Source organism: Vulpes vulpes, chromosome 4 (genome assembly GCF_048418805.1).
Source record: "Vulpes vulpes isolate BD-2025 chromosome 4, VulVul3, whole genome shotgun sequence".
In the NCBI taxonomy this organism is placed as follows: domain Eukaryota; kingdom Metazoa; phylum Chordata; class Mammalia; order Carnivora; family Canidae; genus Vulpes; species Vulpes vulpes.
Window position 1 is genome coordinate 21252661 of NC_132783.1, and position 16544 is coordinate 21269204.

Genomic DNA, 16544 nt, shown 5'->3' on the forward strand with positions numbered 1-16544 from the left:
CACTCCAATAGGGGACCAAGAAACTCTTTAAGTACAAAAGCTCTACACAGCTTCTATAGGTCTTAAAAAGGTCTGCTCTACGTTGCTTGGGATGGTGTGAGAAAGTGAAGAGAGCGACCCCAAATCTCTTCTCCAACACCATGTTGTGTCATCAGGATTGGAGTCGAATCCTGAAGAGGGGAATAACACGCATCCCTCCTAATGCTTGCCAGCTTTTTAATTTTTTAAATATATTACATTGTGGATTCCACTGGCATCATGTGAGTTGTTTTAAGTAGGCATACTCCCAGGCATTTTTTTTTCAGTTTTATTAATTATGTATGCATTTTCATCTGTAGTCAGAAAGATACCTGTTTTTTTTTTCCTAACATGTTTTAACACATATTACCCTGAGCAAAGATTGTAAAGTCCATGCTGAATACTTAAAAACATGTATTTGTAGAAAAGTCATGAAGGCGGTGTACGCATGATGGAAGGCTGAGAAACAATGTCATAACCCTTTGTACTCAGGCATCAGAAGGGGACCAGGCAGCTGTCCCTCTCAGCCGAGTGGTGCATGCTCACAGTGCTGCTGTGCTCACACAGACCCCATGTCTGCTTCTCCCTACACAGAGTCCTTCTGGGACTTCTTGAAGGGCATTTTGCTTTTTGCCCATAAAAGACTAGCACCATGAGTCAGATAGTACTAAGCTGAAAGTTCACTCTCTAATTCTATTTCTTATCACTAATTATGCCCAGTCATGTTGTCCAAAATAGCTCACCAGATTTTATGAAATGAATACAGAGAACTATATCAATATGAAAATGTCCCAAATTTGAACAATATGAAACTGATTTTTGTTACTCAACTTCCCCACAAACTAAATCCCCTTGCAAGGAAAAGCTCATGGAGCTTTTATTTAAAGTCCAAATGCTCTCACTCTCCATTTTATACAATTGGCTCAGTGTAAGCCAGAGGCTTTTACTTAGAGCCGAGGTTCCTATAGCTGCAGCTGTGTCCTGGGATTTCACAGGAATGAGTATAGCTTCTTCAGCCTCTTCAAAGTTGCTTCAAATCTCTAATTAGTTCTAGTCTCCAAGGGGTCAGCAGTCACAAAAGAAACTGTCCACTATAGAAGTTGTCACAAACAAAACTGTGGTACCCCAATTAAGTGACTATGTAATGTCATCTGATACTGCTATCGGAGCACAGCAGATAACTTAGTAGCACCTATGCTGGAGACAGCGAGGACCTGGTCTAGGTCCGGTGGCAAGCCAGCCAGCTGCACCAGCACTGAATCCATGGCCTGTGAATCTGTATGACTGAGCAGAAAGTGCCCATCAATAGTTGTGCTTCCCCATGTTTAATATAGGTATTCCTTTGCTTTTGCTGTTGTTTTGTTTTGGTGATGTGTGCAGTGGTCTCCCATATATATTACCTACTTTCTCTCAGAGAGTGACATTTGAGACATTATTGCCTTCTTCAAAAATGTAGATAGGTATTCTGGTTTCTTCATTTCCTTGTGTCTTGTGTCTCATGTTTTGGCTACTTTGGTACAAGATTGTGAGACCACAAGTCTAGAGAGAATTTCTCCTCCCACATTCTCCCAAGTCTGTTCTCTCTAGGACAGGGAAGTACACTCTCCTCTTAAAATGCATGAGGAATGGGATAAAGAACATCACCCTACTCCCTTAGTGCTATGTTTTACTAGTATATGAAGTTTTATTTTTTCTGAAAATGATAATTGTCATCTCTCTTCCATAGATGTTTCATTCCTACCTAGGCAGGTTGAGTTGGGCCAGGCAAAGCAGTAGTTGGACAGAATCAAGATTCTAAGAAAATAAAATACTGTGATCACAGTAAGAGGCAATGAGTCAAGATTAGTCTTTTGTCAAGAAGTAAAAGAAGGATAACAAAGTTTAGCAAAACTTTAAAGAGGATCTAGATATCACAGATTAAAGTAGTCAAAAGTTAGTATTCCAAAGAGTTGCACATTGAAAAGATAGAACCCAAGCACAAAACAAAAATATTCCAAAAAACTTAAATTCAGGACAGAAACTTTTTTTTAGAAGCTTTTTAAAAATTTTTATTTATTTATGAGAGAGAGAGAGAGAGAGAGAGAGAGAGAGAGAGGCAGACACAGGCAGAAGGAGAAGCAGGCTCCGTGCACTGGGAGCCCGACGTGGGACTCGATCCCAGGTCTCCAGGATCATGCCCAGGGCCAATGGCAGGCGCTAAACCGCTGCACCACCCAGGGATCCCCAGGACAGGAACTTTTCTAGTCTCTTATTCCTTCCTGCCTCCATAGGATTGGACTACTGGTGTGAGGAGAGAGATTGCAGATGGGAAGGAAGTGGTGCCAAGAGCTGCAGCTGCAAAAAGTCGAGTTGGTTTTGTTTCTTCTAACTTTTAAACTTAAATTTAATACATACACATGTTTTAAAAATCAAGCAGTAGAGAATGATACCAAGAGAAAAGTAAATTCTCAGCCTGAACTTGTTCCCCGACTTATTTCCAGCTCCCTGTTTTTAAGTACTTTCTGTTCTCCTGGTGGTTATCACAGTACCCCTGAAATATGTGTTAATACTTGATTTCTCCTTTTATCTTGTTTATCAACCTTAGATAGCATCTATTGGAAGATGAGAAACTTATTTCTTTGATCCATCCATGTCTACATTTTTCCAGTTACATTGCTTTGATATTTCTGGTGATTATCATTTTAAAGAGTATATTTAAACTCTATTTTGTTACATCAATTTTACACGGTATATAATTGATTTCTTGCTATATAAATAAATAGGTGAGAAAAATCTGTGACATTATCTTCCATATCTCTCTGCTGCTTTAATATTCAGACTTCCAGTATTTCATATTATCAGTGTTAATATTAGTCAGATTCTCTTTTACACTTGTTGTCTTCCAAGCTTTGTTTGTATGTTGATTCTACCAATTAAAATAGCTTTTCTGTTATTCCAATGATTAATTTTCTCCTTACTGAAGGACTAAATAGGTCTAGTTATTGAGGAAAAAAAAGGGTAACCTTAGGTCAGGAAAACTGAAAGATGAATGTTCCAAGTGTCAAGGTCAAATACGATTCCTTGAACTCAATCTTCAAGACTTTCTATTCAATTTGGTCGATGATACCTTTAATATACAAGAAATATTTATCTGCCTTTGTTCTTATTTTGTAGCCACCTCTTTTTTGGCTTCTTGACTCTAAAGATGTTTGTTGGTTTTGTTTTCTTAATTTTTTTTCCGTTCTCTTGTTTTTCTCAGGAGTCTACTGTTATAATATCTGTTCCACTTGCACCTTTTTTTTTTTTTTTTTGGTTTATTCTAAATTTTCTGGGTCTTTCTCCCAAATATGCGAGTGATGAAAAAGGTTCATCAGCGCTGGTAGCATGATTTTCCACTGTGGTATTAGACCTTTTTCTTGAATGAAAAATGGATGGCAGGGTCTTTGTACATATAAGCTAGTAGTACTGTTTTAGGGTACATTTCGGTATTTTGTTCATCATGTATTTTTTGAAAATTGACTTCTAAAAATATTACATTAAAATATCATATCTTCTTTACTTAGTTTTTTGGTGCATCTCAAATTTTGTGTGCCTGGTTTCACTCACTGCAGTATCTCTATCTGCTTTGGGACAAGGACCTGGAAGGTTAAAAGTAATTTCCAGATATGGTCAGTAGAGGGCAGCAAAGGGTAGTGGCGTGAACACTCAACTGCCAAGGCCTGGGCTTCCCTTTTTTCCCTCTTTATAGAGATCAATTAGTGGTAGTAGAAAATCCAGAGTGCCAGAATCAGGATAGAAATTACTCATAATACTGATCCAGGATGGGTATCAAGCTTAGAAGGCAGTGGAAATGTTTAGCCACAAATTCATAGCCTGGTATCTATCAAAGAGATGTGAACTACTGGACATTAGGAGGGGAATCATTAGACTTTCACAGTCCTGACTCTTACTCCCAGCCTGTCTAAAACCTAAGATCTCGTTCTGTAAAGTATCAGGAGTCTCCTACCCACATTGAGAGCTGATGCAAATTTCCTGTCATTATCTGATACGTCATTTGCAAATATCTTTTCCCACTCTGTAGGTTGTCTTTTAGTTTTGTTGACTGTATCCTTTGCTGTGCAAAAGCTTCTTATCTTGATGAAGTCCCAACAGTTCATTTCTGCTTTTGTTTCTTTTGCCTTCGTGGATGTATCTTGCAAGAAGCCACTGTGGCCGAGTTCAAAAAGGGTGTTGCCTGTGTTCTCCTCTAGGATTTTGATGGAATCTTGTCTCACATTTAGATCTTTCATTCATTTTGAGTTTATCTTTGTGTATGGTACAAGAGATTGGTCTAGTTTCATTCTTCTGCTTGTGGATGTCCAATTTTCCCAGCACCATTAATTGAAGAGACTGTCTTTCTTCCAGTGGATAGTCTTTCCTCCTTTATCGAATATTAGTTGAACATAAAGTTGAGGGTCCACTTCTAGATTCTCTATTCTGTTCCATTGATCTATGTGTCTGTTTTTGTGCCAGTACCACACTGTCTTGATGAACACAGCTTTGTAGCACAACCTGAGAATTCTCACAGAGGAAGACATAGACATGGCCAACAAGCACATGAGAAAATGCTCTGCATCACTCGCCATCAGGGAAATACAATCAAAACCACAGTGAGATACCACCTCACACCAGTGAGAATGGGGAAAATTAACAAGGCAGGAAACCACAAATGTTGGAGAGGATGAGGAGAAAGGGGAACCCTCTTACACTGTTGGTGGGAATGTGAAATGGTGAAGCCACTCTGGAAAACTGTGTGGAGGTTCCTCAAAGAGTTAAAAATAGACCTGCCCTACGACCCAGCAATTGCGCTGCTGGGATTTACCTCAAAGATGCAGATGGAATGAAATGCCGGGACACCTGCACCCCGATGTTTCTAGCAGCAATGTCCACAATAGCCAAACTGTGGAAGGAGCCTCGGTGTCCATCGAAAGATGAATGGATAAAGAAGATGTGGTTTATATATACAATGGAATACTACTCAGCCATTAGAAATGACAGATACCCACCATTTGCTTCGACGTGGATGGAACTGGAGGGTATTATGCTGAGTGAAATAAGTCAATTGGAGAAGGACAAACATTGTATGGTCTCATTCATTTGGGGAATATAAATAACAGTGAAAGGGACTAGGATGGAACGGAGTAGAAATGGGTAGGAAATATCAGAAAGGGAGGCAGAACATGAAGACTCCTAACCCTGGGAAATGAATAGGGGTGGTGGAAGGGGGGGTGGTCGGGGGGTAGGGGTGACTCGGTGGTGGGCACTGAGGGGGGCACTTGACAGGATGAGCACTGGGTGTTATTCTGTATGTTGGCAAATTGAACACCAATAAAAATAAATTTATTTTAAAAAAGAAATGAAAGAGGAGAAATAACAAACAATACCACAAAAATATAAAGGATTTTAAGAGAATATTATGAAAAAATTATATGCAAAGTCATTGGGCAACCTAGAAGAAATGGATAAATTCCTAGAAACATATAACGTCTCAATGCTGAGTTGGGAAAAAATACAAAATTTGAAAGACTGATTATCAGCAGTGAAATCAAATCAGTAATAAAAAAACTCCCAAGAAAACAAAAGTACAGGACCAGATGGCTTCATAGGTAAATTTCAGCAAACATGTAGGGACGCCTGGGTGGTTCAACAGTTGATCATCTGCCTTTAGGTTGTGATCCTAGAGTCCTGGGATTGAGGCCTACATCGGGCTCCTTGAGTAGATCTTGATTCTCCTTCTGCCTCTGTCTCTGCCTCTGTCTTTTTCTGTCATGGATAAATAAATAAAATACTTAAAATTTTTTTTTACCAAACATATAAAGAAGAGTTAACACCTACTTTTCTCAAACTACTTCAAAAAACAAAGAATGAAAGCTTCTATGTATTCTGTGAAGGCAGCATTACCCTGATATCAAAACCAGATGAAGACACTACAGAGAGAGAGAGAGAGAAAGAGAGAGAGAGAGAGAGAGAGAACTACAGGCCAATATCTCTGATTAACATACATGCAAAAATCCTCAACAAAGTATTAGCCAACCAAATCCACCAATACATTAAAAAAGTCATTTACCATGATCAAGTGGGATTTATTCTTAGTATGCAAATGTGATTCAATATTCACAAATCCATTAACATAATACATCTCATCAACAAGAGAAGGGTAAAAACGATGATCATTTTAATAGGTGCAGAAAAGCATTTAAAAGTACAACATCCATTCATGATACAAACTCAACAAAGTAGGTTTAGAGGGAACATACCTCAACAGAATGAAGACCATATGTGAAAAAACTACAGCTAATGTCATACTCAATGGTGAAAAAGTGAGAGCTTTTCCCCAAGGTCAAGAACAAAACAAGGATTTCCACTCTCACTACTTTTATTTAGCATAGTACTGGAAGTCCTAGCCCCAGCAATCAGACAAGAAAAAGCAATAAATGGCATCCAAATGGGTAAGGAAGATGTAAAACTTTCACTATTTGCAAGTGCCATGATACTATATGTAGAAAACCCTCAGGATTCTACCAGAAACGGACTAGAACTGATAAATGAGTTCAGGAAAGTCACAGGATACAAACCAATATACAGAAATCCACTGCATTTCTATACACTAATAATGAAGAGCAAAAAAAGAAATTAAGAAACAGTCCCATTAACAATTGTACCAAAAATAATAAGATACCTAGAAATAAGCTTAAACAAGGAAGTGAAAGACCTATATATATATATACACACTGAAAAACTATAAAACATTGGTGAAAAAAATTGAAGACAACACAAATGGAAAAATATTCCATGCTTATTGATGAGAGAACAAGTATTAATAAAATGTTCCATACTCAAAATGATCTACAGATTTGATGGAATCCCTATCAAAGTACTAATAGTATTTTTCGCAGAACTAAAACAAGTAATTCGTAAGGATGTATGGAACCACAAAAGACCCCAAATAGCCAAAGCAATCTTGAAAAAGAAAAAAACTGGAGGTATCACAGTCCCAGATTACAAGATATATTACAAAGCTGTAATAATCAAAACAGTATGGTATTGACAAAAATGGACAATAGATCAATAATACGGTATTATGGGCATAAAGATCACCTTACAGTATCTCTTCTATTTGATATTTAGGGTGAAAACATAGGTGTTCGGTGAAATAGATGAAAACAGACCCGGGCAGCCCAGGTGGCTCAGTGGTTTAGCGCTGCCTTCAGCCCAGGGCATGATCCTGGAGACCCAGGATGGAGTCCCACGTCAGGCTCCCTGCATGGAGCCTGCTTCTCCCTCTGCCTGTGTCTCTGCCTCTCTCTCTCTCTCTCTCATTCTGTGTCTCTCATGAATAAATACATAAATAAAGTCTTGAAAAAAGAAAACAGACCCCATCATTATTATTCTCTTTAGAGCTCATTCATCAAATTAAAATAAATCACAATGGTATTATGGAAGAAATTAAGCTTTATTACTGCAAAGGTAACTGTGACATGGTAAAAGAAAGCTCCCTTTAGCTTTCTCAGGCAAACTTTTCTCTGCTTTACTACAAGGAGAAGATGCTATCAAAAACTGTATCTTTCTCAATTAATTCCTTAAAACCAGTGACTCACCATCCTGGTTACATGTAAGAATCACTCAAAGAGCTTTTTCCAGATCTGATGAATCAGAAGCTCTGGGGGAGGCAGTTTCAGAATGAGTGCCTGAAAAGCCTCCCAAGTGAGTCTGATGCATATCAGAATTGATCAACAGGACGAGATTCTAAAAGGAGAGAAGTTTTCCTGGCCTCTAAATCTCTAACCTCTCTGAAGGGAGACGCAGAGAATGGGACATATTCTGAGAATTGGGGAAGGTGCAGAGAGAAATCTGCCTATATTTTTTTTACCTGAAATAGATTATTTTTTACCTGAAATAGATTTTGACAGGTGCTTGATGGGAGGCCAGAAAGTGTTGCCCAATGAGCCTCCATGGTTCTGAATACAGTCAAGCATGGCCAGACTAGCACTTGTCCTTTAAAAGTGGTGAGAAGGGGCGCCTGGTGGCTTACTTGGTTAAGTTTCTGACTCTTGATTTCCGCTCAGGGTTATGATCTCAGGATCATGAGAGAGAGCCCCAGGTCAGACTCCATACTCAGCACCATTTGTGCTTCTCTCTCTCTCTCTCTCTCTCTCTCTCTTTCTTTCTCTGCTCCCCCTCTTGTGCCCATGCACTGTCTCTTTCTCTCTCTCTCTCTCTCAAATACATAAAATAGTTATTCTGTATGTTGGTAAATTGAACACCAATAAAAAATCAACTTATTTAAAAAAATAAATAATAAAAATTTAATAAAAGTGGTTTGAAGCCTGGAGGCCACTATCTACATGCCACTTCTGTGTTAGTTTGGTTTTAAGATGAGAAGCCTTAATAAAGTCTAAAAGGACTACCAGGACTTGTGCTCTCACCTCTACCTAATTTACAGGCCGATTTCACTCTCCTGTACCTTCTGCCTGTGTCTCCAATCCAGCAAAGTCTTCCATGTTTCTGAAACATCAGTTAGTCACATTCTGTCCCTTCAACTGACAAATGTATCTTCCCTCCCTTGCCCCTTTCTTCCTCTTTCTCTCTTCTGTGTAGTCCCAAGTCATTCTTTAAAGGTCATTTCAAATGAGCTCGTCAAAGAAGTCTTCCTCTCCATAATTGAAATCAGGTGTCAAGTCCCTCTCTAAATTTCTCATCTCACTCTTTAATTTTCCTCTGCAGTACTTCCCAGAGGCTGTGTTAGGCAGTTCTTGATGGCATTCTCTGTTTAATATCTGTCTTCCCCCCTCCTCACTTAAATCCTGGTTTTGTGAGACTTGGGCCTGGCTCCCTGTTGCCCAGACCTATCAAGTGCCTTTCTCCTAGTACAGGTTCAAACACTATCCGTTGAATGAATAAAGTAAATAAGACAAAGACTATTTTATGTCATGCCTTTTCCCCTGTCCATCCCTGCCAGAAAACTATTTCATTCACTTGTTCAATACAGAATTTTTTGATTCCTCTGATGCGTCAATGTTTGTGAGAATTTAATGATAAAGCAGACATAGACTCCTTCCTTGAGGTCCCTAGAGTCTAGTGGGGCATAAAAGATAGGTTTTCACATGCCTGTTACAGGAGCCTGTAAGAGAAACCACAAACTTTGTCTGTAGGATCAAATTTCAATCCTCCACAGTTGTCAAAGAAAGACACTGTCCATGTGGGAAGAGTGGGGGTGGGGGGTCCTCACAGGAAGCTGCGTGACCTCCTGAGTCAGCTGGATTTGAATCCTTCATGTTACGTCACGGCTGCTTGGATTCAGAGCCCAACCTGTATGCGCAGGAGCCTCATCATCTGTAAAATCATCAGTTTCCTAGTGGAAAGGGAACACTGTCTTCATGTAACATGTTTTTAACAGGCTCCTGTAGGTGCTTGGACACTGAAGGAGATGTCCAGGTGGCAAATCAATGGTTAGTATCACTAACCATTTGGGAAATGCAAGTGAAATCCACAGTGAGATATCACACTACACAGCTATCAGAATAGCTAAAATAAAAAATGACAACACCAAATGCTCGTGTGGATGGGGGGAAACTGAACGACTCATACAGTACTGGGGAGAATGTGAAATGGCACAGCCATTCTGGAAACCAGTTGGACAGTTCCTAAGAAAAAAATATAAAAACAACAACAACAACAACAACAACAAAATAGCTAGCATATGACCTGGCTCTTCCCGTCCTGGGCATTTAGCCCAGAGAAGTGAAGACTTCACACTGACACAAAAACCTGTACACAGATGTTTATAGTAGCTTTATTAGTGACAGCCAAAACCTGCAGACACTTCGAACTCCTTCAACAGGTAGTTACGCAAACTGTGATACATCCATATCATAATGTACTACTAAGGGACACCAAGAAATGAACTGTGAATCCTTGCAGCCATCTAGATGAATCTCCAGTTACACCAAATGGGAAAAAGCAAATCCCCAAATGTCATAAACTATGTGATCCCATCTGTATAACATTCTTGACATGGCAACCTTTTACACATGGAGAACAGATTTTGTGATTGCCCGGGATTAAGGAGGTGGTGGAGGGGGAAAGAAATTTGTGTGGTTGTAAATGGGGAATAGGAAGGACCCTTGTGGTGATGGAAGTGTCTCTGGAAGACTCCATCTGTAAAAAAAACTGATGTCATCTCCCTGTGTTATTTCTTATAGCTGCAAACGAATCTACAGTTATCTCAAAATAAAATGATTACTTTTAAAAAATCAAAACTTGGAGGCCAAGAAAAGGAAACCAGTATGTCAGTTTGGCAGTTACAGCATGAGCTTTGAATCTGTGACATCATAATGGCAGTGACCGCGGACCGCTGTGGAATCTTGAGGCTTCAAGCAGTTGACAGTACTCTGCCAAGTGCTGTAGACTCCCTTGATTTCCCGTCCCACGAATTGAAGAGAAAAGGATGTTCCCGTCAATCAGAAAGCATGCTGAGCTTACAGGTGGTCATTCAAGGCTTCAGCGCATGAGGTAGTCTTCTGATACACTATTTCTGATCATCCAAACAGACCGGCAATAACAGGAACTGTTGTTTTCTTTTGTTTCCTCTAATACATAGAAACTAAGTAGTCACTTCAGCACCAGCTTCCTGAAAAGCTGCTCCTGTTCTTAAGATTCAGTGCTGCTGAGCAGAAGGGAGCAGGCTTTATACATCCTTGGGGGAGGCGGAGACACTTTCTTGGCTCCACGAGAGAGCCAACTCTCTCTCTCCATGAGACAGAATTTTCAGTGGGTCTCTGAAAATACCTGTCCTAGTTATGAAAGAATTTTTACATTCTGTTCAATTGTGTTGTTTTAGTACCTATTTTGACCAGGAATTCCTGTCAGAGCTCAGCCAAGGAATAGCTAAACTCTTGTGTTCAGAAACTTTCTGAGGTTTCCAATATTTTTGCTGATCTTTGAGAATTTTTACCCCAATTTTGAATATTGAATTAGATAAGATGGGGGTCAACTTCCAGGATCTTCAGTTATCTTCATTTTATCTTAACATAAAAGCAATTTGTAATTGATTCTTCACACGTTGTTTTATTTTATATTAGGCCACAAGTTGTCCTGTTTATTGTTGTTGTTCATTCACCTTCTTGTAATGTGCTCTACCTTTGGCTTCTTGGCTTTTGCCTACCTAATGGCTCACAATGAGCTTTGCTTCTTTCTCCACCACACCTCTAAGTATTGGCAGGCCCAAGGGCTTTGTCCTTGAAACTGTCCTCCCTCTGCATCAGTTTCCCAAGTGACCTCACCACTTTCTATAGCTTTCGGTAACTCAGGAATCCCTGATTCTGAGCTCTGGAGCTCTGCTTTGGGGGTTGAGACTACATTTTAGTGTTGTGTGAACCTTGAAACTTGGCATTAAACTATATTGTGTATTTGACCAGTAACTAGCTGCTCTGTGTTTGATGTGTTGTAGGAAGAGCTCGTCTGTGGAGGTGGACACCCACAGCGAAAGCACTACATCATCTGAGGGTGCCACTCGTACCCTGCTCATCCATGGTCCCGTTGAGCTCAAGAAAGGCTGGAGGAGGAAGAAGTGGCAGCTTTTCTTGTACAGCGATTTATTACTGATGTCTAATACCAAGTAGGTGTACCATGTTTGGTGCTCTTGTGATTCTCCAAAAAATTGCATTCCCATTAACCCTTACTATACGAAAACATTACATTTTTTCCCTTTTGTGTTTGCCAATGCTTGAATCCTTCATTCCATGAGTACTTCTGGAGGTCTTGTTTTGTGTCATGTCCCTGCAGCAAATACAATTGCCAATGTGACAGGCCAATGTCTCTCCTGCCTGGGACTTACAAATGGCAAAATAAGAGGGGGAATGATAATGATTAGTGCTGCTGATAGAAGGTGGATAGGGGGCTGTGCGGAGAGGGTGGGAACGTGTTAGAGAGGAATAGTCTAGGAGGGCTTCTCTGAGGTGGAGCATTAAAACCAAATCTATGAGAAGAGAAGCAGCCACATTCCCAGACAATGTGCCTGAGCCGTCGAGGCTGAGGGACTTGCAGGCCTACGTGGGTACAATCTGACCCCTCAGAGAGAGGGGCTCAGGGAAGCCTGATTTGACTAGAGCCCAGAGCATAGGCCATGCTATCAGATATGATACTATGCTCAGGGGTCTAGTCACACAGGGTCTTCACAGGCCATGGTAAAAAAGTGGAAATATTTTGCCAAAGGATTTTTAACTAGGGGACTGACCAAATCTGATTTATATTTCTAGCAAATTTTTCTGACTGTTGCTAGATAATAGATGGATGGGTAAGCAAGAGTGGAAGCAGGGAGAGTAGTTAGGGTAGGCCATAGTCCTGATGGATGGTATCAGGGCTCTATCTTAGCAGTTTAGTAAAAAGGAAAGATGGAGCAGGTTAACCCGGGTGGCTCAGGGGTTTATCTTTGCCTTTAGCTCAGGGCGTGATCCTGGAGACCCAGGATTGAGTCCCACATCAGGCTCTCTGCAGGGAGCCTGCTTCTCTCTCTGCCTGTGTCTCTACTTCTCTCTCTCCTCTCTGTGTTTCTCATGAATAAATACATAAATCTTTAAAAAAAAAAAAGATGGAGCAGATAGATGGAATCTAGGAGAAAGAATCGACTGTGTGCACTTTCCTCTCAACCCTGAACACAAATGCATCGAATATCCAGTCTAGAACATGATGATTGCTCAATAAACGTCTGGGAGCAGTTCATGGAAGGTCACCTGTTTACTTACTCCATCTCTGTTTGCATTATTCACAAAACATGGAAGACAAAGAACACTCCCACAAACAAAATATCAAGAAGCTATGGTCTTGCGAAAAAACTAACTCCCTCTTTTTTTTACTGCTTTCACCCTAGATCCCAGTTATGCCATGTCATAGGTAAGACATGCTAGTAATAATTTGGCAAAATGCTATACTCATCTGAGTTACATTAATAGTAATTTATCAGGGGCTTACTACATGTCAGATACTATGCTAAAAAACTTTATGTACCTAATTTTGTCCAACCTTACAACGACCCTGTGAGATGGGAGTATTTTTATATTGGAGAACCTTGATGCTCAGAGGTCTAATGGATCTGCCCAGGTTACCATATTAGTAATGGACAGAGTCTACATTTGAAATCAGGTCTATTTATTTCAAAGCACAGGCTTTTATTCACTATGTGGTGCTACCATTTCTATTCTCTCTTTTTTCCTGAATTTCATACAACATTCCATGAACACCTAGATTCTTTCACTATTGAAAGCAACCCTTCCTTTACATTGAGTGAACAACTAACTCCAGTCTGCTTGGTAACAAATAGATCAGAACGCTTAGCGAATTGAAAAATGAAGGAAATATAGCTATCAAAAAATCAGAGGCAAAGATAGTAGTAAAATATATTTGAGACTAGGGAAATTGCCCATAGATGTAACTTCGAGGGTGGTGATGTCATAAGGAGGCCAAAGAGAAAAAGGATGTCCAGGCCTTGGCATGAGGTCCATATGAAAGACTCTCTTCCTCTTGATAGAGGCCCATGTCATTATTTTAAAAATGCAGACTAGTTACCATTCTCTTTATTTAACCAAAGTGAGTATGGGAGACCAAAATATGCGGGATGCATGCTGGGAACCACACTAGGAACATCACAGATGCCTCACCCACCTGGGTTTCTCAGTGATTGGGCATCTGCCTTTGGCTCAGGTCGTGATCCCTGGGTCCTGGGATCGTGTCCCACATCAGGTTCCCCACAGGGAGCCTGCTTCACCCTCTGCCTATGTCTCTGCCTTTCTCTGTGTATCTCTCATGCATAAAGAAAATTTTTCTCACAGCACTCCAAGGCCCATATTTTTTATCATCAACAGGCTGCAGAGATGAAAATGGGGACAGAGGAAGTCTCAGAAATGGTCCAGTCATACATAGGGAAACCATGCAAGAGATTCCTACCCAGGCCTGCCTTCATCACAAGGCCATGTTCTTCCTCACATACCATGTTGTACCCTTCCATCCTTAGCCCAAGAGACATGCTAACAAATAGCAAACTCATTTCCTGGTTGTTAGGACCTTGCAGACCACTCATATTCAATTTGTAAGGGGAATATGTTCTTCTTTTTTTTTCATCTTTGTAAGTATTATAGCCTTTAGGGAGAGGAGAAGACTTTCCTTTTCTTACCAGAACTATTTCTAGTCCTGGGTGCTGCCTACCTCTCAGCGGGTTTTACAGAGCCTACGATATTCTGCTAAAAAGATTTTTATATAAAGATAGTGTTGTTTTTCCACTAGAGAGTTGCCTCTATTGAAGGGCTGAATTTTTATTTCGAATAGTTCATTAAGACAAAACAAGTTGAACATTTTTCATCTTTCACATATTGCTTTTGAGATATGTCCTTATGTCTACTCAAGGGTTTTTATATGACAAAATCTTTATCAATTTATTTGTTAATGTTCTTTGAAAGGGACTCGGTTCCCAAAAGTTTATCTTATATACTTTATATTATACATTGGTAATATTAGAAAATGTAAGTGATCACAGGCATTTGAGTTTCATATTTAAGCCAAGGTCTTTGATATAGAGAGAACACAGATTTTAGAATTCCGAGTTCGAGATATCATCATGGTCAGGTTCTGGTGAGAGCTCTTTTTCTGCTTGCACGTGGCTGCCTTCTCACTGTGTGCCCCAAGGCATTACCTCAATGCATGTATGTACACACATACAGATCTCTCCCACTTCTCACAAGACCATCCATCTTACTGGATTAGGACCTTACCTTGATGATCCCATTTAAACTTAATTACCTTCAAAAGCTCTATCTCCAAACATGATGATATTGGCAGAGAGGGCTTTATGGTAAGAAGGCAGGAAAGCAGTGGGAGGGAGACACCATTTCATCCATAGCAGTAGCAGGCAGCACTTAATGCCTGCCACAATCTTTAGAAAACTACTATGAGATCATTCCCATAGTAAATATTTGGGTATATTTATGATCACTGTTAATATGAAAAAATTTACCTTTTTTTCTAGAAGGAAAAACTAAAAAGAAATAGCCCCTGAAATAACCAACATATTTAATCCCTGTCATGCCTTGGTCTTACATGGAGAAATCAATACCCTCAATCAATCTATTCAAATGAATAATCTGAGTTTAGTGCCTAATTTTTCCAATTAGCAATAAAAAGGGGGTAGGGTGACCCAGGTTCCATTTTACCTCAGCTCACCCTCAGGCTTCAGCTGGAGACTCTCTCATCTTTAGGTTGACACTACAGAATTTAACAGAAATTGAATAAATACTTGATTAATTTCTACCAATTTTTCGGTCAGAATTAGTGAATTTTGGCTTGTGTGTAACAATGAGGGGAATTAAATGTTTGTTTCTTCACAAAGAAATTCTATTTCTCTAGTTGTACAAGATGTTAATAATAGTGAAAATTGTTTGGGGATTTTTGTCACTTCTTTCCTACACTAGAAAGTTGTGTTTGCAAGAATTGAAGTCAAATGGAACCTTCCTTATCACTTTTGATATTCATTAGAATGCTAAATAAGTTATTTTTCAAATAAAAATTACTTTAAAAATTAAAGTACTTTAAAGTACTTTAAAAATTGAAATAAAAATTATGTTATTTTTAAGAACAGTATCTACTTGGGGCCCTTGGGTGACTCAGTGGTTGAGTGTCTGCCTTTGGCTTAGGTCATGATCCCGGGGTCCTGGGATCAAGTCCCCCACCAGGCTCCCCAGAGGGAGCCTGCTTTTCCCACTGCCTATGTCTTTGCCTTCTCTCTCTGTGTGTGTCTCTCATGAATAAATAAATGAAATCTTTAAGAAAGAGAGAATAGTATCTATTTGATAAAATATTAAGATATTTGTACTAGTAGAGACCCGTGAATAATTTAGAAAAAGGGACTGAACTTAGATCACACCCTTTTTATACATCACATTCCTCATCATTAGTTATTAAGGAATGTAGAAATGAAATAAAAAATGAATTTAATTTGGTCAAAAGATGAAGATGACTATTAACTCACTGTCGGTGAAATGACGAATAGTTACAGAATAGACTATGACCCCTTCTCCCAACATTTGTAAGAGAATGCCTCTATCTTGGAACAGAGGAAATCTCCCTAGAATACTGCAAAACTCCACAGTTCACTGGGGCTTACCTTCTGGCATAAAGATTAAGGTAGTGGAAAGCAAGAAGGACATCATGTTAATACAACTATAATAAATGACTATTTTTAGAAATAAAAACTGCAGTTCTCCTCCTCTTCTTCTTGAGTCAGTTTACAGTAGATTAACACTTTCTAATTTCTGCTGAGATAATCCAATTGGGTCAGTGATTGAGAGTAAAGAAACACAGTAAGACCTTAGAAGAATCTATTGAAGTATAAAGCTTAGTTGTACACGTTGTAAATATTTCCAAGCTAGCAACTGGTTTTATTGATATAATGCCTTGAGATTTATCCTCTCACTCCCAGTGTAAATCCCACGAGAAAACCTGATGGCTCTGGGGACAGAAAT

General features: G+C 39.5%; 1 protein-coding gene across 1 annotated transcript in view; it reads left to right on the plus strand.

Annotated features, from left to right (window-relative positions):
- LOC140598708 (rho GTPase-activating protein 20-like) overlaps positions 1–16544 on the plus strand; it is a 32951-nt gene that overhangs the window by 1082 nt on the left and 15325 nt on the right. Inside the window, exons 3-4 of the mRNA XM_072757234.1 lie at positions 10239–10548; positions 11486–11653. Of these exons, the coding sequence (XP_072613335.1) occupies positions 10484–10548; positions 11486–11653 (233 nt within the window). The 5' untranslated portion in view covers positions 10239–10483. The remainder of the gene's footprint in view (positions 1–10238; positions 10549–11485; positions 11654–16544) is intronic.